This window comes from Scyliorhinus canicula, unplaced genomic scaffold (assembly GCF_902713615.1).
Source record: "Scyliorhinus canicula unplaced genomic scaffold, sScyCan1.1, whole genome shotgun sequence".
Taxonomy (NCBI): domain Eukaryota; kingdom Metazoa; phylum Chordata; class Chondrichthyes; order Carcharhiniformes; family Scyliorhinidae; genus Scyliorhinus; species Scyliorhinus canicula.
The window spans coordinates 110,121-133,560 of NW_024055928.1; the positions used below are offsets into that span (position 1 = coordinate 110,121).

At 45.5% G+C, this 23,440-nt stretch overlaps 2 protein-coding genes across 2 annotated transcripts in view; one reads left to right on the forward strand and one right to left on the reverse strand.

Moving 5' to 3' along the window:
* The window catches only part of LOC119961335 (gastrula zinc finger protein XlCGF26.1-like), a gene marked incomplete at its 5' end in the record, with an annotated part of 59,074 nt that overhangs the window by 29,892 nt on the left and 5,742 nt on the right, over positions 1-23,440 (forward strand). The gene's annotated exons all lie outside the window — the stretch shown is intronic.
* Positions 9,373-11,532, reverse strand: LOC119961334 (zinc finger protein 239-like). Its single transcript, XM_038788726.1, has 2 exons — positions 11,458-11,532; positions 9,373-10,683 (listed from the first exon to the last, which is right to left on the reverse strand). Exon 2 carries the CDS (start codon positions 10,577-10,579, stop codon positions 9,473-9,475), a length of 1,107 nt encoding a protein of 368 aa, XP_038644654.1. The 5' UTR covers positions 10,580-10,683; positions 11,458-11,532; the 3' UTR covers positions 9,373-9,472.

Genomic DNA, 23,440 nt, shown 5'->3' on the forward strand with positions numbered 1-23,440 from the left:
GGGACATTCTGGTGGAGTTGTAGATATATAAAATCCCTCCTTCAACCTCTGCTACTTCTATGTCTCCACTTGCAGTGCCTGTATTGTGTCGATCCAGACTGGGTGGCAGGTTCCCTGAAGGACATTACTGAACCAGTTGTGTTCCACACTGAACTACGTGTACATTTGTATTTGAATTGTTTATTGTTATAAAATCATAAATTCCTTATTAAAATGTTTTCTAAAAAATAAATAAATGAATAAAAAGATCACAGCTGTGATTAAGATATATAACATGTTAGGGCAGCATGGTGGCGCAGTGGATAGCACCGGGACTACAGCGCTGAGGACCCGGGTTTGAATCCCGGCCCTGGGTCACTGTCCATGTGCAGTTTGCACATTCTCCCCGTGTCTGCGTGGGTTTCACCCCCACAACCCAAAAGATGTGCAGGTTAGGTGGATTGGCCAGGCTAAATTGCCCCTTAATTGGAAAAAAAAAATAATTCGGTACTCTAAATTTATTTTTAAAAATATACAACATGTTGCAAGTTCTAACATTCTAATTGGGATATTACAATGGTGATACATTTTCATTTCTTCCTGGGGAAGGTGTTGTGAATATCTATTGTTTTTAATATCAGATAAATGGAAAACCTGGGCTATAAATCTGACAAATTCCCTCAGTGGATTCACATTCACAAGACGTGGCCCAGATTGACCTAAGAAGTCAAAGGTCGAAGGGTAAGAACTATAAAATGGCAGCTGGCTCTTTTACCTGGAGACATTGGGTTTGATAATTATTGTCATGTCTTTGTTAGAGAGGTGAATTCTTCAGGCAGACCTCAGGGTTAATCATTTAGTTTTGAATCTAAGTAATAAATTTAAATATCAATTCGACATCCTAGGGCAGCATGGTGGCGCAGTGGGTTAGCCCTGTTCCCTCACGGCGCCGAGGTCCCAGGTTCGATCCCGGCTCTGGGTTACTGTCTGTGTGGAGTTTGCACATTCTCCCCATGTTTGCGTGGGTTTCGCCCCCACAACCCAAAGATGTGCAGAGTAGGTGCATTGGCCATGCTAAATTGCCCCTTAATTGGAAAAAATTAATTGGGTACTCTAAATTTAAAAAAAAAAAATCAATTCGACATCCAAACTGGTCTCTTACCATAGGGATAAGTGATTCTGGCTGGAGCCTTGGTTGGAATTCTGGGTGTTTCTCACAGAAAGCAGACAGTCTGCAGTGAAAGGGCGGCATGGTAACACAGTGGTTAACACAGTTGCTTCACAGTGCCAGGGTCCCAGGTTCGATTCCCGCTTGGGTCACTGTCTGTGCGGAGTCTGCACGTTCTCCCTGTGTCTGCATGAGTTTCCTCCGGGTGCTCCGGTTTCCTCCCACAAGTCCCGAAAGACGTGCTGTTAGATAATTTGGACATTCTGAATTCTCCCTCTGTGTATCCGAACAGGTGCCGGAATGTGGGGACTAGGGGATTTTCACAGTAACTTCATTGCAGTGTTAATGTATGCCTACTTGTGACAATAAAGATTAATTAATTATTTTTAAGTTAACAATGTAAATTTATATTTATATTGTGCCTTTGACAGACTCTACATCAGCCAGCTTGTTAAAATGTATTATTACTAGGATGTGGGGTTGCTGACAAGGCTAGCATTTGCTGCACATCTCTAATTTTTCTTGCACTGAATAATTTACTTGACCATTTCAGAGGGCAAATAAGAGTCAGCCACATTGCTCTGTGTCTGGAGTCGCATGTAGACGAGACCGAGTATCTACATCACAGGGGCTGCAGCAGTTAAAGCAGCCACCGTTTCAAGGAATATTAGGGATGGGCGGGCAGCATGGTGGCACAGTGGGTTAGCTCTGTAATCTCATGGCGCCGAGGTCCCAGGTTCGATCCTGGTTCTGGGTCACTGTCCGTGAGGAGTTTGCACATTCTCCCCGTGTTTGCGTGTGTTTCAGCCCCACAGCCCAAAGATGTGCAGATTAGGTGGCTGGGCTGCTGAATTCATTCCAATTGATGTTAATTCAGCAAACGGGGCGACAAATGATTCTGATAAAATATTGACCAAAGTTTACTAACATGGTGCTGTGATCACCATTAGTTTGGGTTTATTTTATACAGGTCTCCTCCCATCACTGTCCATGAGAAAGTTTACTCCCACCCTGATACACCATTCCATCACAGAAAATCAGTCACCAATCTAACAAATCCAGAGCTTAAACTAAAACAGTGAACATTATCCCTGGACCCGAATATAAAACAATGAACATTATCCCACAAACCCATAATAGGGCAGTGTAGTGATCTCTGTATGTGCATGTACTTAAGGGGTTAATGTGCAATGAGTAGAATCACTAGAGGGCAGTACTAACAGGGGTATAAAAGCACGCTCATTCTGCTCCTCTCTCTCTTTTGGGTGTGTTGTGACCAGGACAGGAGTGTAGATTAGCTCAGCGTGTTAGTGCAGATAAATATAGTTACTGTATTTAGATCTTGTTAACCTTATCACTAGTATTAATATTAAGTAAAGAACTCACAAAATTATTGTTTTAATTACTCAATAAATGTTTTGTTATTACTGGATGACTTTGAGTCTTTCTCATCAAGATTCAGAAAACCTCATCAACAACAGTATTGAGTGACATATATTACATTCAGTAGTGTAACATAACATGCTACCAGAAGTGTAATAAAACAGGCAGCACTTGCTGAACAATCCCGAGTGTACTTATAGCAACACTAACAATCAAATTAAGACAATAAGTAAAGCTCTTCAATCCGGCCCCAGGTCACTGTCTGAGTGGAGTTTGCACATTCTCCCCGTGTCAGCGTGGGTCTCACCCCCACAACACAAAGATGTGCAGGGTAGCTGGATTGGTCACGCTAAATTGCCCCTTAATTGGAAAAGAAAATAATTGGGTATTCTAAATTTATTTTTAAAATGTCAGTCATAGAACATAGAACAGTACAGCACAGAACAGGCCCTTCGGCCCTCAATGTTGTGCCGAGCCATGATCACCCTACTCAAACCCACGTATCCACCCTATACCCGTAACCCAACAACCCCCCCCTTAACCTTACTTTTTATTAGGACACTACGGGCAATTTAGCATGGCCAATCCACCTAACCCGCACATCTTTGGACTGTGGGAGGAAACCGGAGCACCCGGAGGAAACCCACGCACACAGGGGGAGGACGTGCAGACTCCACACAGACAGTGACCCAGCCGGGAATCGAACCTGGGACCCTGGAGCTGTGAAGCATTTATGCTAACCACCATGCTACCCTGCTGCCCCTATCAAGACCCCTCCATCCCAGCTTACTCACTTTTCCAACTTCTCCCATCGAGCAGGAGATCCAAAAGTCTGAGAACACACACAGACTCTTAAACAGCTTCTTCCCCGCTGTTACCAGACTCCTAAAGGATCCTCTTATGGACTGACCTTATTAACACTACACCCCTGTCTGCTTCACCCAATGCCGGTGTTATGTTGTTACATTGTGTACCTTGTGTTGCCCTATTTTCTTTTATTTCCTTTCTTTTCATGTACTTAATGATCTGTTGAGCTGCTCGCAGAAAAATACTTTTCATTGTACCTCGATACATGTGACAATAAACAAATCCAATCCAAAAGCTCGCAACATGACTCATTTTATTTTGCTAAGAGCGACATACATTCATATGTTTTCTCCGTAAACAAAAGGAATATGATCAAGCCTTGCACCTTTTTTGAATTACTCGGAAGCTTGGGGAACCTGTAGTTTTCTGTTGATTTCTCTACAACAGTATTTCAGCCAATGAGAGTGCACTTGCAAACCAATCAGCACTCTTGGCTCCTGCAGTATTAATTACGATCATTTGAAATTTGGCATTTTTCTGTTTGTCCTGATAAGTACAAAATGAAAAGCTTCAGCAACATTTCTCTCATTTCAACAATTTTAATTTCAGTGCTAATAAGTGACACAAGTAATTTTAAGTTCCTTGAGAACTTAATTTGATCGTGGAGGTGCCACTGTGAAGAATGTGTAAGTCGGTAAGAATTGTCAGCAAGGATTAAAAACCACTTTCTAATTGGAGATGTTAATCAGTGGAATCTTAGAGACAGTGGGGCCAGTTTAGCTCACTTGGCTAGACAACCGGTCTATAATGCAGAGCAGGCCAGCACTGCAGGTTCAGTTCCCATATGAGCTGTGGTTATTCCTGAAGGTCTGTCCGCCTTCTCAACTTTGCCCTTGGCTTGAGGTATCACGATCGTCAGGTTAAATCACCACCAGTCAGCTATGGCAACTTTACCTTTTACCTAGGCACAGTGAATTGTAGAATTTGCACAAAAGATCCATTTTGGGTTGAAGGAAAAGTTCATAAATTTATTATCAACAAGTTCCTGCGGAAAATCACAGATGGTGCTCTTTAAAAGGAACATTGCAGCCCTGAAAATCAGTGACAGATCCAGAATATTAAACTCCAGTCAGTTATAGGGATTGTTAATGTCAGCAGAAACAAACCAAATATTGTCAGCGTATCAATCCTGGATGTGATTAACAGCAGAATCCAAACCCTGCAGACAGTTGTGAACTCGCTGGTGTGTCAGCAGGTGGGATGACCGAGTGTATCCCTTCCCACACTCAGAGCAGGTGAACGGCCTTTCCCCGGTGTGAGTGCGCTTGTGTAAATGCAGGCTGCCAGACTGAGCAAATCCTTTCCCACACTCGGAGCAAGTGAATGGTCTCTCTCCAGTGTGAGTGCGTTGATGTGCAGTGAGGATTGATAACTGCCTGAAACTCCACAGTACGTGCAAATGAATGGCTTCTCCTCTGTGTGAATTCGCTGGTGTGACTGGAGGCTGGATGAATTAGTGAATTCATTCCCACACATGGAGCAGGTGAATGGCCTCTCTCCAGTGTGAACCCGCTTGTGCGCACTGAGGTTGAATGAAGATCTGAACCTCTTTCCACAGGAAGTGCAGCTGAACGGCCTCTCCTCAGTGTGAGTTCGCTGGTGTGACAACAGGTTGGATGATAGAGTGAAGCCCTTCCCACACACAGAACAGATGAACGGCTTCACCCCTCTGTGAATCTGCTGGTGTGACCAAAGACCGGATGGACCAGCGAAATCCTTCCCACACAAGGAGCAGGTGAACGTCTTCCCCCCAATGTGAACTCGCTGATGTGCATTGAGGTTGGATGAACACGAGAACCTCTTTCCACAGGTAAAGCAGCTGTACGACCTCTCCTCTGTGTGAATACGCTGGTGTAACAGCAGGTGGGATGAGGTTGTGAATCCCTTCCCACACTCGGAACAGATGAATGGCTTCTTCCCAGTGTGACTCTGTCGATGGTATTCAAGCAGGTATGGATAATTGAATCCTTTACCACAATCATTGCATTTCCATGGTTTCTCCATTTTGTTAGCCCCAACGTGACTGCGTTGATGAGTTTCAGCCGGGATGGATAATTAAATCCCTTCCCACAGTCCCCACATTTCCACGGTTTCTCCATAGTGCTGGTAGCCTTGTGTCTCTCCAGTTTGTACAATCAGTTGATGCTTCATTTACACACAGAGCACATGTACAGTTTCTCCCCACTGTGAATGGTGTGATGTTTTTTCAGGCTGTGTAACTGGTTAAAGCTCTTTCCACAGTCAGTTCACTGGAACATTCTAATTCGGGTGTGTGTTGTGTGTGTCTCGGTGCTTTTCCAGTCACACTGATGTTTGAAATTCTCATGTAAAGACAGAACAGACAAACATTTCTCCTTTCATTGTAAATGCCAACAGTATTTAGGTCCTGATGAATTAAGTGGCTGTGTCAGATCTCGATGTGAATTTCTGTAAATCCTCCTCTTCTAATACACTGGAAAAACAAAACTAATTCTGAACAGACAATTCCAGTTTCTCTGGAACATTTTTTTCTCTCTTGTTCCTCCAAAGCTGTCAATCCCCGTCCCACACACTCTCCCTCCTCCATAGGCTGAAATCCAAACCCATCTCACCATCTGCACCATTTCATGTCTCCATTCTCAGCGCGGACAATGATGGTGAAGGGTTTGCGGATCCACAAAGTGTTTCCAAATCCTCCCAACCGCCTGACGCTGACTCTGCTTCTCTGGGACAAAGGACAAGGCATCAATCACACCGCGCCTGTGCACTAATGTGCAGCCTCTGCCGTACTGCGCATGCTCCCGCTCTCAATGCCCCGGAGATGATTGTCGGCAGCTCCGGACCAATAGTGGGGCGGGGGCGGCTGGTGCTCCAGCCAATCAGAGTGAATGAGGGACGCATGCGCACTGCAAGTAATGGCGATTTAGAGGCACTTCTCTGGCGAATCCGCATACGCGAAGAGAGATTGTAGGTACGAAGGGTGAGAAGGATAGGATAGTTCGGCGGAAGATTTCTTAAACATGTTGTAGAAAGCGATAGGCAAACAAGCGGACAAACCTGGTCCATTTACCACGAACAGAGCCGCAGCGCCTCATGTTCGGCCTGTGTTAACGGTCACCATCTTTATTGGGGGCAACATGTAGCAAGACGCATGCGCGATCGCCATCTTTCTTAGGGGCAATGTTTTGAATGACTGGGCGGAGCTTGTTGCCCATTATTCAGAATAAAGACAGCCTGTCCATCAAACTGCATTAACCTTTCAGACCCAAGGTCTTATTTGTGAAGCAGATATCGAAAGAAAAATAAAGAAATCCTGCCCTCCGGATCCCAATACCTCATGGGACGCCCTGCCCCTTGTGTTTAAAGATCTGTTCAGTCACATGAATACTAGGACAGACACTCACAACCAAGAACAAAGAAAAGTGCAGCACAGGGACAGGCCTTTTGCACTCCAAGCCTGTGCCGATCATGATGCCCTAACTAAAAAATAGCTTCTGCCTTTACCTGGTTTACTCCCTTATCCTGGGTGGGATTCTTCCAGCCCTGGGCCAGGTCAGAGAATCCCTGCGATGGTGCCACGCCCCCACTCACCCCGACGCCAGCACACGATTCTCCACAGAGCAGAGAATCAATGCTATTGGCGTCGGCGTGGTTGGCCGGCGCGAGCCACTCTACGCCCGCCGATTCTCGGCCATAGACGAGCCTCACGGTAGCATGGTGGTTAGCATCAATGCTTCACAGCTCCAGGGTCCCAGGTTCGATTCCCGGCTGGGTCACTGTCTGTGTGGAGTCTGCACGTCCTCCCTGTGTGTGCGTGGGTTTCCTCCGGGTGCTCCGGTTTCCTCCCACAGTCCAAAGATGTGCAGGTTAGGTGGATTGGCCATGCTAAATTGCCCATGCTAAATTGCCCATAGTGTAAGGTTAATGGGGGGGATTGTTGGGTTATACGGGTTACGTGGGTTTAAGTAGGGTGATCATTGCTCGGCACAACATCGAGGGCCGAAGGGCCTGTTCTGTGCTGTACTGTTCTAAGTCTAAGATGGGAGCGAGAGGCCGTAGTGAAAACGCCGAGTCCCGCCGGCGGTCTACACTGCTCTCAGCCGGCAGGAACTCAGCGTGGAAGGGTCTGCTGGCAGCCTGTGGCGGGGGGGTGGGTGTAAGAAGGGGACTTTGACCCCGGGGGAGGCCTCCAATAAGCAGGCCATCCTCTCTGTTCCCCCGGCCTCTTTTCGTCCGCGTTAGCCCCTGTACTCCTGTGCCATGTTGTGTCAGGGCCGGCGCGTTGCCACTGCGCATGCGCAGATCCCGCAGCACCTAGTTTGCAATGGGATCGGCAGCTAGATCAGCGTGAACCACTCCAGCGCCGTGCTGGCCTCCTGTAGGGGCCAAAATTACCTGGCAGCGGCCCGTTCACGGCATTATAAAACGTGATGGCGTTTACGATGGTGTGGACACTCTGCCGCAGAATGGGAGAATCCCGCCCATGTGTCCATCCAGATGCCTCTTCATAAATTCATAACATACAGGAGCAGAATTAGGTGATTCGGCCCATTACCAATTAAAAATCTGTCTAACTCCTCCTTTAATTTACTCACTGTCCCTGCATCCACTGTCCACGGCACTCTGGGGTAGCAAATTCCACAGATTCACATCCCTTTGGGAGAAGTCGTTTGTCCTCAAATCTGTTTGAAATTTGCTACCTCTTATTCTAAGATTATGACCTTTCGTTTTAGAATGCCCCACAAGACGAACGATCTGCTCCACGTCTACTTTATCCATATTTTTAGCATCTTGTACACCTCAATTTGATCTCCCCTCATTATTCTAAATCTAGAGAGTATAGGCCTGAACTGTTCAATCCCTCCCCATACGACACCCCTCATCTCTGGAATAAATCCAGTGAACCTCCTCTGAACTGCCTCCAATCCCACTACATCTTTCCTCAAATAAGGCACCAAAACTGTGCACAATAATCCAGGTGCGGACTTACCAATACCTTGTATAGTTGCACAGTAAGAAGTCTGACAACATCAGGTTAAAGTCCAACAGGTTTGTTTCAAACAAGAGCTTTCGGAGCGCAGCTCCTTCCTCAGGTTCCTTCCTGGTGTTGTAAGACTTCTTACTGTGCTCACCCCAGTCCAACACCGGGATCTCCACATCTTGTATAGTTGCAACACTTTCTTACCTTTATACTCAATTCCTTTTGCTATAAATGGCAACATTCCATTTTATTTCCTTATTATCTGTTGCACCTTCATGCTTATTTTGTGTGACTCATGCACAAGGACACCCAGATCTGTTTGCATCGGAGCACCCCAAAGTCTCTAACCATTTAGATAATAAGTTGCCTTTCCATTTTTCCAACCAAAATACATGACCTCACATTTATCTATGTTAAACTCCATCCTGCCACATTTTGGCCCACTCTCCTAACCTGTCTATGTCCATTTGTAAGGTTCTTATTTCCTTATTAAAACTATTTTTGTGTCATCTGCAAATTTGGCTATAGAACCTTCTATCCCTGTATCCAAGTTGTTATTATAGATTGTAAATAGCTGGGGCCCAAGGACTGAACCCTGTGGCAGCCCACTAGTTACATCTTGCCATCCAGAAAAAGAACCATTTATCCTGATTCACTGTCTCCTGTCCGTCAGCCAGTCTTCTTTCTAACCTAGTAAATTACCCCTAATCCCATGTGATCTCACCTTGTGAATTACCCTTCTGTGCAGCATCTTATCAAATGCCTTCCAGAAGTCCAGATATACGGCATCTACAAGATCTAAATCTGCAGATGCTTGTTACATCTTTGAAGATTGGATTGTCTCAGTCTTTGTGAGAAGAAACTCTATGAGCTCCTCACAGTTGTTGGATTTGAGGATGTAGGAAAGGGGGAGAAGACAGCTCTTCAAAAGGAGCTAACTTGTTTGAGATGCTAGAAACACCAGACACACTGTACCTTTCACAAAAAGCTGGTTTATTTGACATTTTTTTTCCACAATAGCAAGACCTGAGAATGGGATGGAGCTTATTAACATCAGCAGAAGAGCAATCAAATGAACATGTGGAGTCTGGGATGTCATTATCAGCAAATTCCAATCATTGTAGTTTATTGTGGACTCGCTGGTGTCTTAGCAGAGTGGATGACTGATTGAAACTCTTCCCACACACAGAGCAGGTGAACGGCCTCTCCCCAGTGTGAACCCGCTGGTGTGTCAGCAGGTGGGGTGAAGTAATGAATCCCTTCCCACATTTGGAGCAGGTAAATGGCCTCTCCCCTGTATGGATCCGCTGGTGTGTCTGCAGGTGGGATGAAGTAATGAAGCCCTTTCCACAATCATAGCAGGTGAACGGCCTCACCCCGGTGTGGACTCGCTGGTGTATCAGCAGGTTGGATGCATTGATAAATCCCTTCCCACACTCAAAGCAGGTGAATGCCTTCACTCCAGTGTGGATTCGCTGGTGTGCAGTGAGATGACAAGCTTGCCTGAACCCAGTTCCACAGTGAGAGCACCTGAACGGTCTCTCGTCAGTGTGAATACGTTGATGGCGCACCAGTTCCCTGGAACTTTTATAGCACTTCCCGCAATCTGGACATTTAAAAGGTCTCTCGTCAGTGTGAACTCGCTGGTGTGACTGCAGATCAGACGACTGAGTAAATCCCTTCCCACACTCAGAACAAGTGAATGGCCTCTCTCCAGTGTGAGTGCACTGATGTGTGAGCAGGTGGGACGACCGAGTGAATCGCTTCCCACATTGGGAGCAGGTAAATGGCTTCTCGCTAGTGTGAACTTGCTGGTGTACAGTGAGGTGAGATGCTTGTCTGAATCCAGCCCCACAATGAATGCACGTGAATGGCCTCACGTCAGTGTGAACACTTTGATGGGTCATCAGGTTCCCAGAACTTTTAAAGCGCTTCCCACAGTCTGGGCATTTAAATGGCCTCTCCCCAGTGTGAACTCGCTGGTGCTTCAGAAGGGTGGATGACAGAATGAATCCCTTCCCACACTGGGAGCAGGTAAATGGTTTTTCTCCAGTGTGATTGCGCCGATGAGTTTCCAGCTCTGATGGGTAATTAAATCCTTTACCGCAATCCTCACATTTCCATGGCTTCTCCCCAGTGTGACTGAGTTTATGTTCCAACAGGCCAGATGTTTGGCTGGAACTTTGTCGATACTCCGAGGGAACAATACTTTTTCCTTCCATGTTCAAATTCCGATATTCAGGTTGCGATAAATTGGGTGACTGTCAGATCCTGATGTGATGTTTGGTTTGAGTTTCACAACTTTAAATCCTCCCCTTCAAACACTCTGCGAAATTGATATAAAACTAAAACGAGTGAGAACCGACAAAAACACAAAGGCAGGTTGTGAAACTGAACTGATTGAATCAACACAGTTTAAAATTTGCAGTTCTGGGAATATGACCCATATGAACTCCAAACGTTAAGCGTGTTTTTCGTTTCACAGATGCTGCCGGATCTGCTGAGTTTATCCAGAATTTTCTATTTTTATTTGAGTTCTCATTGTTCTTTTCAAATCACTCCATGACATTGTTGTTCAATATTTCATAAAACATACAGTGTAGAAGGAGATCATTCGGCCCATCGAGTCTGCACCGACCCACTTAAGCCCTCACTTCCACCTTATCCCCGTAACCCCTCCTATAACCTATAACCCCTGAATTTCCTTCAAATTCCGCTCTTCTAATGTCCCATAAAAAAGGAATCTCCCTCAGTCCAGGAATAAAACATTTCTCTTGGTTTATGTTTCCTGTGTGTTAATCCTCCCCTTCTGATCCCCTGTAAAAGGCGTTTCCGCAATCCATCACTGTCAGTCCAGGATAGAATGCCACATTCTCGCCGCGCACGCGCACTGCTGCCCTGGTTAGGGTGCGCATGCGCCATCCTTCCCCTTGGCCCATTTAAAATGGCGGCCATTAACTGGGGCCTTGCAGGGGAAATGCGGCACCGAAATTACTTCCCAAATTGATGCAAAATCAGGACTGGGAGGGTCTTCCTATGGGTTAAACGCTTTCACTGAGTAATTGCAAAGCCTTCCCACCTACTCTTCCGCCTCCATTACCTTCCCAAAACTTGCCGTTTCTCATCATTTGTGGAGAGCTCATCACTGTCTCTCCGCAGCTTCAGCACAGCTACTGCGCATGCTCAATTCACAATTTGCTACTGCGCCTGCGCACGCCGTTTCTCTGGCGAGGATAGAGCCCATTCTGCACAATGACGAATGTTGGGTTAGTTCTGATTCAATTTCGATTGAAACACCAACACCAAGATATACAATTATGTGATCAAATGATATTTGAACCGAAGACCACAGTCCTTGAACTATATTTTTTTACACATAGGTTGGTAAATACAATAATAATAATAATCGGTATTGTCACAAGTAGGCTTACATTAACACTTCAATGAGGTAACTGTTAAAAGCTCCTAGTCGCCACATTCTGGCGCCTGTTTGGGTACACAGAGGGAGAATTCAGAATGTCCAAATTACCTAACAGCACATTTTTCAGGACTTGTGGGAGGAAACCGGAGCACCTGGAGGAAACCCACGCAGACACGGGGAGAACGTACAAACTCAGTACAGACAGTGCCCAAGTCGGGAATCGAACCATGGACCCTGGAGCTATGAAGCAACAGTGAGAGAAATAAGTCTGAAGTTGAACCAGAAACTTAAGGTTGAAAGAACATGAAAAGTGTTTGAAGTGGCCACCAGGAAGCGTCATGAAAATATGTGAGTCTGGCACATATTTTGTTAAGATGTTTCATAGTGGAAAGATTAGGTTGGTACATATAAATCATGTTTTACCTTCAGAGGTTCATGAAGAGAAGGAAGTTGGGAAGAATCAAATGAGTCTGATGAGTTGGATAGTTGGAATATGAGTGCGGTACCTATAGTTATAGTTACTCCGGTACTATATGGAACACGCTGCCTGGGTAGGTGGTAGGAGCAGGAATGATAGTGGCATTTAAGGGGCATCTAGACAAATATATGAATAGGGTGGGAATGGAAGGATACAGACTTTGTAAGTGCGAAGGGTTTTAGTTTAGGCAGGTACTATGGTCGGTGCAGGCTTGGAGGGCCAAAGGGCCTGGTTTGTTCTTTGTTCTAGTTCTATCTCGGGTGAAATTAACAAAAGAAAAGTCCAGAAAGTTACAAATGAACTCCTGCCCCTGAATTGGGGCAGCAGGGTAGCATGGTGGTTAGCATAAATGCTTCACAGCTCCAGGGTCCCAGGTTCGATTCCCGGCTGGGTCACTGTCTGTGTGGAGTCTGCACGTCCTCCCCCTGTGTGCGTGGGTTTCCTCCGGGTGCTCCGGTTTCCTCCCACAGTCCAAAGATGTGCGGGTTAGGTGGATTGGCCATGCTAAATTGCCCGTAGTGTCCTTAAAAGTAAGGTTAGTGGGGGGGGTGGTTGTTGGGTTACGGGTATAGGGTGAATCCGTGGGGTTGAGTAGGGTGATCATGGCTCGGCACAACATTGAGGGCCGAAGGGCCTGTTCTGTGCTGTACTGTTCTATGTTCTATAGGCAAGCTTTTCGAAAATGTTCTATGCCGCCGAGGACCCGAGTTCGATCGCAGCCCCGGTCCACTGTCCGTGTGGAGTTTGCACATTTTCCCCATGCCTGCATAGATCTTACCCCCACAACCCGAAGCTGTGCAGGGTAGGTGGATTGGACATGCTAAATTGCCCCTTAATTGGAAAAACATAATTGGGTACTCTAAATTTAGTAAGAAAAAAGAAAATGGTGCTTCCCATTCTATCTGTTTCAGGACAGTGCGGAAACTTTACTGTCCAATTAAACACTCACATCATCCGGTATTTTTAGATCAGAGACTGAGATACAGATCGGTTTGGGGGTAACTCTCATCTCCCGTTTTCAGGCACTTTGTCTTGAACGATAACAAATGGGATGAAGACAAATCTTTAAAAAACCTTTAAACTTTAGTTTAAATTCTCACAGCGATGCTTGACTGTAAAAGGGTGAAGCAAACATTCACAAATGGACACAATAGTGTCAACCTTACATAACTTTATTTCCAGATTAAAGATGAACAAGACACCATTTTGATCTTTCTTTTTCCAAATATTTTGATATTTTTTCTCAGTCTTGCCAAGATGTTTTGTTTTCTTTCTTCAGGTGTCTTTCCCGATCGCTGTATTGTGACTGAGGAAAAATCAAACTAAAAAAGTTAGCTTACGTGGGTAAACAAATGCTTCAACCTTCTTAGACCAAAAAGTGTTAAAGAGAGTGGAGCTTCCCACAGCTTGTGAGCTCCGAAACATAACTTCAAGGCTGACGTTTATCTTCAGAGATTGAGACGTTTTGGTGCCTTTTCCAATTGCACCAGTAAATTGTGATTCACACTGAAAGGTTTATTTTCATTCAGTTATTAAAACATTTCACTTTCTCAGCATTGATACTATAGATCAAATCCCAATTGTTCACTTCTCTTGTAGCTAGTGTGTGGAGAAGATCATGTTCACTGTAGATCGGTCAGCACAGGAACCACACTGTGCTTCTGGATAAACTCAGTCTGCAAGCAGATGAATCTTCAAACATGACCTTAGTGAAGGTCTTCCCAGTGATGCTAAAGAGTGAGATGTCCCTGTAGTTGCTGCAATTTCCTCTGTCACTGCTGTTTTTGTAGATTGTGATATTTGTATCAACGTTTCCTGTGAAATGGATCCTACCTGCCAAGAGGAGGAAATTATGCAGGCGTGGCAGTCGATGGAACTCTCCGTGTTTGAGCAGTTCAGCTCGAATTCAATCCTTTCTGGGTGCCTTTCTGCTTGCTCAGCAACGAATGGCTTTTTCCAGCACAAGTGATGGCATTTTGTGCAACTCAACCATGACAGGAAGCTGCAGGAGAGTCAAACAGAGACTGGGAATTGTCCATCTCACAGGGGTACAGCTCACAGCCGTGTTCAACGCAGCGGGACATCTGTTTAGATCTGTCAGTGAGAACTTCAGCATCTGCTGATTTCAGTTGGGCAACATTGGTGAAGGAAGAACCAAGTGTCCTCTTAATCACATCAAATCCAGTAGTTTTCAGAGGCAATTCACATTCTGTGATGTCGGCTGATCCAGTGATTATTTCACACGTTCTCCCCGTCTTTTCCACAACTGTCTTGGTTACTTTCACATGATGCAGTGTTCTCGTGTTGGGTTTATGTTGTTCATCAGGTCGGCTTTGCTTTTTGCTTCAATGACAGATGACATCTCTGCTGAGTGGCTCTCAAAACAGTCTTTGTTGTGGGTTCCACCTTTACCAAATGTTGCTGCTGCTGTGTCAGAAATGATTCAACTCAGCAACTTCCAAACTTCATCAATGTTGATTGTTGAATCTTGTGTCTGTGAAATAATTCACTGTTTTGTTTCAGATTCCTTGATAATTTATGTGGACGTCAGCAAGAATTGTCAGCAAGGATTAATCAGCACTTTCTAATCGGAGATGTGGAAAATTGGAACAAGGTGTAATTTCAATGGAGGAGTTGGGCAAATTCTGCCCATCAAAATCCCCCAATATGCCAATTAAAATTCACCACTGGGGTGACCATTGAAAATTAACTCTCTCCTGAATGTGGGAGAGACAGAATGTGTGAGAAACAGCTCCTCCAATCAGATTCAGTCTCTCCCAATCTGGCTGCTCCTCCTGTTCAGGCCTGGATGTGATTTACAGGAAAGTCCACTCATTGCAGTTACTTGTGAACTCGCTGGTGTCTCAGCAGAGTGGATGACCGACCAAACCTCTTCCCACACATAGAACAGGTGAATGGCTTCTCCCCAGTGTGAACTTGCTGATGTCTCTGGAGGGTACATGTCTGATTGAATCTCTTCCCACACACAGCGCATGAGAACGGCTTCTCCCCAGTGTGAGTGCGCTGGTGTACAGTGAGGTCAGATGATTGCTTGAACCCACTCCCACAGCGAGAGCATCTGAACGGTTTCTCGTCAGTGTGAACACGTTGATGGGACATTAGCTCCCCAGAACTTTTATGGCCTTTCCCACAGTCTGAGCATCTAAAAGGTCTCTCTTCAGAGTGAACTCGCTGGTGTCTCAGCAGGTGGGCTGAAATGGTGAATCCCTTCCCACACTCGGAGCAGATGAATGGTCTCTCCCCAGCATGCATTCGCTGGTGTGTCAACAGGTTGGATGACTGAGTGAATCCCTTCCCACATTCTGAGCAGGTGAACGGCCTCTCCCCGGTGTGAACCCACTGGTGTATCAGCAAGTGGGACGAGGTAGTGAATCCCTTCCCGCACTTGGGGCAGATGAACGGTCGCTCCCCAGTGTGAATTCGCCGATGAATTTTCAGCCTAACTGGATAGTCAAAACCCTTCCCGCAATCCACACATTTCAACAGTTTCTCCTCAGTGTGACGTTGTTTGTTGTTCGACCGGTCGGATCGGCTGAAGTGTCGTCCAAACATATAACATGTGGACAGTTTCCCCTCACTGTGATCGGTGCTTTTTCCTTCCATGTTCAAAATCCGATCATATTCAGGTTATGGTAAATTAGGCGACTCTGTCAGATCCTGATGTGATGTTTGGTTTCAGTTTCCCGACAGAAAGTCTTCCCCTTCCAATACCCTGTGAAATTGAGTTAAAACAGAAAAAAGGGAGTGAGAACTCACAAAGACAGCTGATGAAATTGTGTTGAAACAGGTCATTGGTGGGGTCGAGGTAGTGGCCAGGGAGACAGATTTTACATATCTACAATTGACCAGAACCTCCCAAACTGTCCCCCTCCACCACCTCGATGGACTGGGATGGCAGGTATATGTGAACACCTTCACCTCCAAATTCCTCTCTAAGTCACACACCATCCTGACCTTTAGAATTAGAACAGTACAGCACAGAACAGGCCCTTCGGCCCTCGATGTTGTGCCGAGCAATGATCACCCTACTCAAGCCCACGTAAACCTATCCCAGTAACCCAACAACCCCCATTAACCTTATTTTTAGGACACTAAGGGCAATTTAGCCTGGCCAATCCACCTAACCCGCACATCTTTGGACTGTGGGAGGAAACCGGAGCACCCGGAGGAAACCCACGCACACACGGGGAGGATGTGCAGACTCCGCACAGACAGTGACCCAAGCCGGAATTGAACCTGGGACCCTGGAGCTGTGAAGCATTTATGCTAACCGCCATGCTACCGTGCTGCCCCTGTCTGACATTCAGGCTGAAAGAGCAGAAACTTCATCCAGTTAAACATGTAGAGTGAAGCCATTGTCTTCAACCCTCACTGCAAACTCCATTCCCTACTCACTGACTCCATCCCTCTTCAATCTCCACGACAATCTCCATTCCCTACACATGGACTCCATCCCGCTCCCTGGGAACTGTCTCAGGCTGAACCCTGGCTCACACCCAACACAAAATATTTCACCCCAAGATGAGTTTTCAACTATACATCCACAAGACTATTTTCACCTCAGTAACATTGGCCGACACCACTTAATGCGAAAGGACAGAACCTAACCGTCTACGTTTTTGTGAAAAAAGAGTCTTGTTGCATTTCTTATGTTCAAACTGGATTTTTTGGGTGAACAGCAACCAATAAGACGGCCAACCCTCTGCCTATGAGTCAGCAGAATAAAAATATTAACTTCTCCGATTTGGAAATGTCTGACTCATAAGGTGCATCTGAAGAGCTTCTACCAGACCATCGCTGAACTGCACTGTCCCAACATCAGAGGGAGCTACCGGAGGCCATTTGACAAACTGCTGCTAACAGAGTCTGTGAGTGTCTTCCCAAACACCAAACCCTGAACAGACAGCACCTCTTTCTACCTATAATGTCAGAGAGGATATCAGCCTGGAACACAAAGGCAACTGCCAGGCACTTGTGATGAATGAAGCAGATGTTTATACACATAGAGCTGGAATCTCCACCACTCACAGCGGGGTCCCTGATGCAGTGGAGAATTGGAGAATCGGTATTGGCGTTGGGCGCCGATCCAAGCGTGATGCTCTGACAGCCACCCTGCTGATGGCGGGATTGGGCTTCATGCCTGCGCGCTAACAAGAGGACGTAAATAATACAAATGGGTCTTAATGACCGATTAGAGTCAATGGCTGACAGTCAGCAAGAAGTTGGAGTCTTTTAAACATGACCCTATGAAGATCTTCCCAGTGATGTTAAGGACTGAAATGTCTTCATAGTTGTTGTAATCTCATCCGTCACTGCTGGTTGTATATAGATAGATAGAATAGATAGAACAGTACAGCACAGAACAGGCCCTTCGGCCCTCGATGTTGTGCCGAGCAATTATCACCCTCCTCAAACCTACGTATCCACCCTATACCCGTAACCCAATGGTTCCTGTCACCTACCAGAGATGAAGGAGGTCATGAAGGTGTGGCAGTCGATGGGACTTTCCGTGGTTGAGTAGTTCAGTTGGAATTCCATCCTTGCCGGGCACCTTTCTGCTTGCTCAGCAATCAATGGCCCTATTCGTCTCAAATGATGAGGGTTCCTTGTCCAACTCACTGTGACAGGAAGCTGCAGGAGAGTCAAACAGAGACTGGGAGATGTCCGTCTCACAGGGGTACAGCTCAGTCATGTTCAACCCAGCGGGACATCTGGTTACTTCTGTCGGTGAGATCTTCACCACCTGCCAATTTCAGCCGGGCAACTTTGGTGATGGTCAGATGAAGCGTCCTCTTGATCTCATCACACAGAGATTTCCATTGTCACAGGCAGTCTGGAATCACTGACACCAGCTGATCCAATGTGTATTTACAGAGTGTGTCCCTGATTTTTACACATCTGTCTTGGCTACTTTCACATGATGCAATTTAATTTCCCAATGGACAGAAGTCAGCAGGAATTGTCAGCAAGGATTAATCTGCACTTTCTAATTGAAGTTGACAACCAGTGGAGCATTTGCTGACACTGATTTGCATCAGAGATCAATTTAGGATTGAAGAACAAATTGATAATTTTACTGTAAAGGTGTTCCGATTGAGAGTTTTTGAATTGAGGAAGATCACAGGTGGGGCTTTTAAAAAGGGGCATTGCAGCCCCGAAAGTCAGTGACATCTCCAGAATATTGAACTGCAGCCAGTTATAGGAACTGTCAACATCAGCAGGATCAAACCAGATATTGTCAGACGATCAATCCTGGATGTGATTAGCAGCAGCCAAACAGCAGATTCCAGTCCCTGCACTCACTTGTGAACTCGCTGGTGTCTCAGCAGGTGTTGTGACTGAGTGAATCCCACTCCACACAAGGAGCAGGTGAACCATCTCCCCCCCGCCCGGTGTGATCCCACTGATGTGTCAGCAGTTGGGATGACCAAGGGAATCCCTTCCCACACACGGAGCAGGTGAACAGCTTCTCCCCAGTGTGAGTGCGTTGGTGCTCACTGAGATCAGCTGACTGACTGAAACCCTCTCCACAGGTGATGCACCTGAATGGATCCTCATTTGTGTGCATTTGGTGATGTGTCTGGAGGGTGAATATCTGAGTGAATCCCTCCCCACACACAAAGCAAATGAATGGTTTCTGACCCGTGTGAATTCGCTGGTGTTCAGTGAGGATGGATAAGGACTTGAATTTCTCTTCACAGGTTGTGCAGCTGAATGGCTTTTCCTCAGTGTGAACTCGCTGGTGTAACCGAAGGGCAGATAACTGAGTGAATCTCCTCTCACACACAGAACAGATGAAAGGCCTTTCCCCAGTGTGAACACGTCGATGGATTTCCAGCTGGGATGAAGAATTGAATCCTTTATCGCATTCCTCACATTGCCACCATTTCTCCATGGTGCCAGTTTCCTTGTATCTCTCCAGTTTCAACAAAGAAATTGAAATGAAAATGAAATGAAAATCGCTTATTGTCACGAGTAGGCTTCAATGAAGTTACTGTGAAAACCCCTAGTCGCCACATTCCGGCGCCTGTCCGGGGCAGCTGGTACAGGAATCGAACATTGCTGCTGGCCTGCTTTAAAAGCCAGCGATTGAGCTTAGTGAGCTAAACCAGCCCCTTTGAAGCCCAATTGAAGCTATGTCCACACACACAGAACACAATTACGCTTTTTTCCCTCTGAGAATCGTGTGATGTTTTTTACAGGCTGTTTAAAGCTCTTTGTACAGTCCGTGTACTGGAACCTCTCACTCCAGTGTGTGTCTTGATGCTTTTCCAGTCACAGATGTTTCAACTGGTGTCGTACAGACAGAACACACAAACATTTCTCCTTCCAAATCAATTATTGATGATATTCAGGCCGTGGTGAGTCAGTGACTCTGTCAGATAATGCTGTGATGTTCAGTTTGAGCTTCCTGTTCGTAAATCCACCATTCTCATGCCCTGGAAAAGGAGTTTACAAAATTTTAAATAGAGAAGTTCTGAATGTACAATTCTTTAGCACACTGGGCTAAATCGCTGGCTTTTAAAGCAGACTAAGGCAGTCCAGCAGCACGGTTCAATTCCCGTACCAGCCTCCTCGAACAGGCGCCGGAATGTGGTGACTAGGGGCTTTTCACAGTAACTTCATTGAAGCCTACTTGTGACAATACGCAATTAATATTATTATTATTGACGCCACTGTCGAGGTGACAGAGAATTGCGATTTTTAAAAAAAATTTAGGGTACCCAATTTATTTTTTTCCAATTAAGGGCCAATTTAGCGTGGCCAATCCACCTACCCTACACATCTTTGGGTTATGGGGGCGAAACTCACGTAAACACGGGGAGAATTGGCGAACTCCACACGAACAGTGACCCAGAGCTGGGATCGAACCTGGGACCTCGGCGCTGTGAGGCAGCAGGGCTAACCACTGCACCACCACGCTGCCCTGAGAATTGCAATTTGCTGTGAAATTGGTGCCTGCCACAATTTCAGAATCGGAACCGATTTGCCACCCAATCTCGTTTCGCGATTCCAGTGTCGGCTGACAGAGAATCCCGCCCTGTTCAAAATTGTACAAAAATAACTGGTTGTCTTCACAAAGGAGGTAGATACTACCCAGGCCAGACTAGAAAGCCCTGGCCCTAATAGGTTTAAAATTGATAACGAGGAAGTGGTGAAGTGAAAATGTATATTTCAGGGGTCCTGAAATGATTCCCCAGTCTTTCGTGGAGGTACCAGACTGGTGAATTACAAATCTTATGCCTTTATTCAAAAAGGGTTGTAAGGATAGCTCCAGCATACATGCTAACTAGTTTAACACCAGTTGTTAGGTCTGTTTCACAAATCAATTATTCCAGATAGAATTAATAGCCATGTGGAAAAATTAGGGCTAATTTGGAAGAAGCAGCATGGATTTCTAAACAGGAAATTATGTTTAATTAATTTGCTGGAGTTTTTTTGTGGAGGTAACCAAAAGGATTGACGAGGGTATTCTGTTGATGTCATGTACATGACTTTCAGTCGGCATTTGATATAATGCAACACAACAGACTTGTGAGAAAAATTGCAGTGCATGGAACAAAAGGGACAGTAGCAAAGTGGATACAAAAGTGGTTGAATACTAGGAAGCTGAGAGTAACAGTCAATGGATATTTTTCAGGCTGGAGGAATGTTTGTAATGGTGTTCCCCTGTGGTCGGTATTTGGATCCTTGCTTTTCCTGGCATATATTCATGATCTAGATTGATGTTCTGCAGGGGACAATTTCAATACTTGCAGATGACACAAAACTTGGAAGTATTACAAACTTTGAAGAGTACAGTGTAGAGTTTCAAATTGGACAATGGCAGGTTGGTGGAGTGAGCAGATGGGCGACAGGTTGAATTCAATGTGGAAAAGTGTGAGGTGATACATTTTGGGAGGAAGAACATGGAGAGACAATATAAAATAATGGGTAAAATTCTGAAGGGGGTGCAGAAGCAGTGGGACCTGGGTGTATATGTACAGAAGTCATCAAAGGTGACAGGATAGATGAAGAGGGCAGTTGAAGCATATACTATTCTGAGCTTGATTGATAAGGGCATAGACTACAGGAAAAAGCTGGTTGTGCTGAATTTGCACAAGACGCTAGTTAGACCTTAGCTGGAATATTGTGTACAGTTCTGGGCGAATGACTTCTTCCAACTAACCAGGGGAGACCCAGGAATAGGTAATTACAGTTTAATCATAATTCAAGCATTGAGAGAACTATCATAGAGAAGGTTCTGGAGTAGCACCTTCCCTGATACTCTTTGGCTTTCCCATTTCAATGTTAATATCACCTGGCTGGAGTGGGTGGGGCAGGGGGTGGGGATCATATGTCAAGAACCAATTTTCAGCCTGGACACAGTCCATAAGCACGGCGCCCATCCACATAGAGTTCCAGTTGGGAAAAAAATCAAGCACAGTATTTATTCATTTATTTTCATTTTGTACCTGACACATTTATCTCCATGGTAACACAGATACTGTGCTTCCTTCCCTCATTTGTGAATAAAAGACTTGTTCCTCCAAATTTATCCAGATCATCATGTGGAACTTCCCAATTAGTCTTCCTGTCGCATGGTGGGATGAGTTTGGACACAGGTTCAGGTGTTGACGAACATCCTGGGGGTTCCTCAGCCACCAGTAGTAATTATGAACATATGGAGGACATGAAGGAGCAACACTCCCCAATCTGATCCCGAAACAAAATTAATTCTTTTGCAAGACATCAAGATGTAATGCATGTCAAATTAGAGCTATGTTGTGATAGAAAACCTCATCATGTAGGATGGGTGAGACCTTACTTGCTGTGAGGACTGAGGGAACATCTTTGCGATGGTGTACCACCTCTGCACCATCACATCAGGGTCCGGGTCCCGACAAGTTTTAAAATCAGGTTCAACTGAAGTCTGTCATACCGGTGCCAATGATTGTGTTTTGACTTTTGGGTGGATCCCATGAATCCCCTCTGGAGCAGATTTCCTGATGTGTCAGCCTGCCTGTTTATTAGCATCACCCTCTTCACTAACTCCTGCTGCTGATGTACCTTCACCTTACAAATAACAATTTGTCCTGGGCACTTACCAGCAACATCCCAAATCATTCAGAGTTTGAATTGCAGCGTGAGTGATTTCCTTTTGGCTGTGCAGACGCTGTGTGGTTTTTTGCTAGAAAAGTATGTTTTCAGCAAGGGAGTTACAGCTAATGGAGCTTTCAGAATAGTTGGTAATTTTTATCAGGAACGATTTCAATGACAGTGATTATGATGATGCCAGGGGCAGCAGGGTAGCATGGTGGTTAGCATAAATGCTTCACAGCTCCAGGGTCCCAGGTTCGATTCCCGGCTGGGTCACTGTCTGTGTGGAGTCTGCACATCCTCCCCCTGTGTGCGTGGGTTTCCTCCGGGTGCTCCGGTTTCCTCCCACAGTCCAAAGATGTGCAGGTTAGGTGGATTGGCCATGCTAAATTGCCCGTAGTGTCCTAATAAAAAAGTAAGGTTAAGGGGGGGGGGGGGTTGTTGGGTTACGGGTATAGGGTGGATACGTGGGTTTGAGTGGGGTGATCATGGCTCGGCACAACATTGAGGCCCGAAGGGCCTGTTCTGTGCTGTACTGTTCTATGTTCTATGTCCTGAGATTTCTGGGCTAAATACTGTCATGGGTATTTAATGAGGATACTACATCTGTTATTGGGAATCAAATACACAACAACCATACTGATCATCATAATACCCAGATTTATTCACAAACCTCAGGCAGTCTAACAGTGGTGTGGCTTTGGTAGGTCTATTGGACTCGGCCTCTTCCCTCTGATAGGAGTATGAAAGGGCCTTTCATACTGCAACATTTCAGCCAAGTGAGAATTGTGAAATTGCAGGATATTAATTCCTTTATTTTGTAACCCCATATTTCATCTACTCTATCACACCAGGATTCTCCCTTAACTTGACCTATTGTTAATAATGTCACTGTGGTTTGTGTGGTCTGTCAATTGTTGAATTAATTCAATCAGGTGCTCTGTGTGCATAACTAATGGTGAACACTTAATTGGATAATAAATTGGACAATCAATTTTTCCACAGGGGTGAATGTGACTGTGAACTATCCAACTGGAAAACTATTTCCATTAATCACTCGGATTACTACAGCAGGTATACATT

Excerpts from the sequence above, each read along its gene's own strand:
- LOC119961334 (XM_038788726.1), bottom strand. The coding sequence starts at position 10,579 with ATGGAAGGAAAAAGTATTGTTCCCTCGGAGTATCGACAAAGTTCCAGC.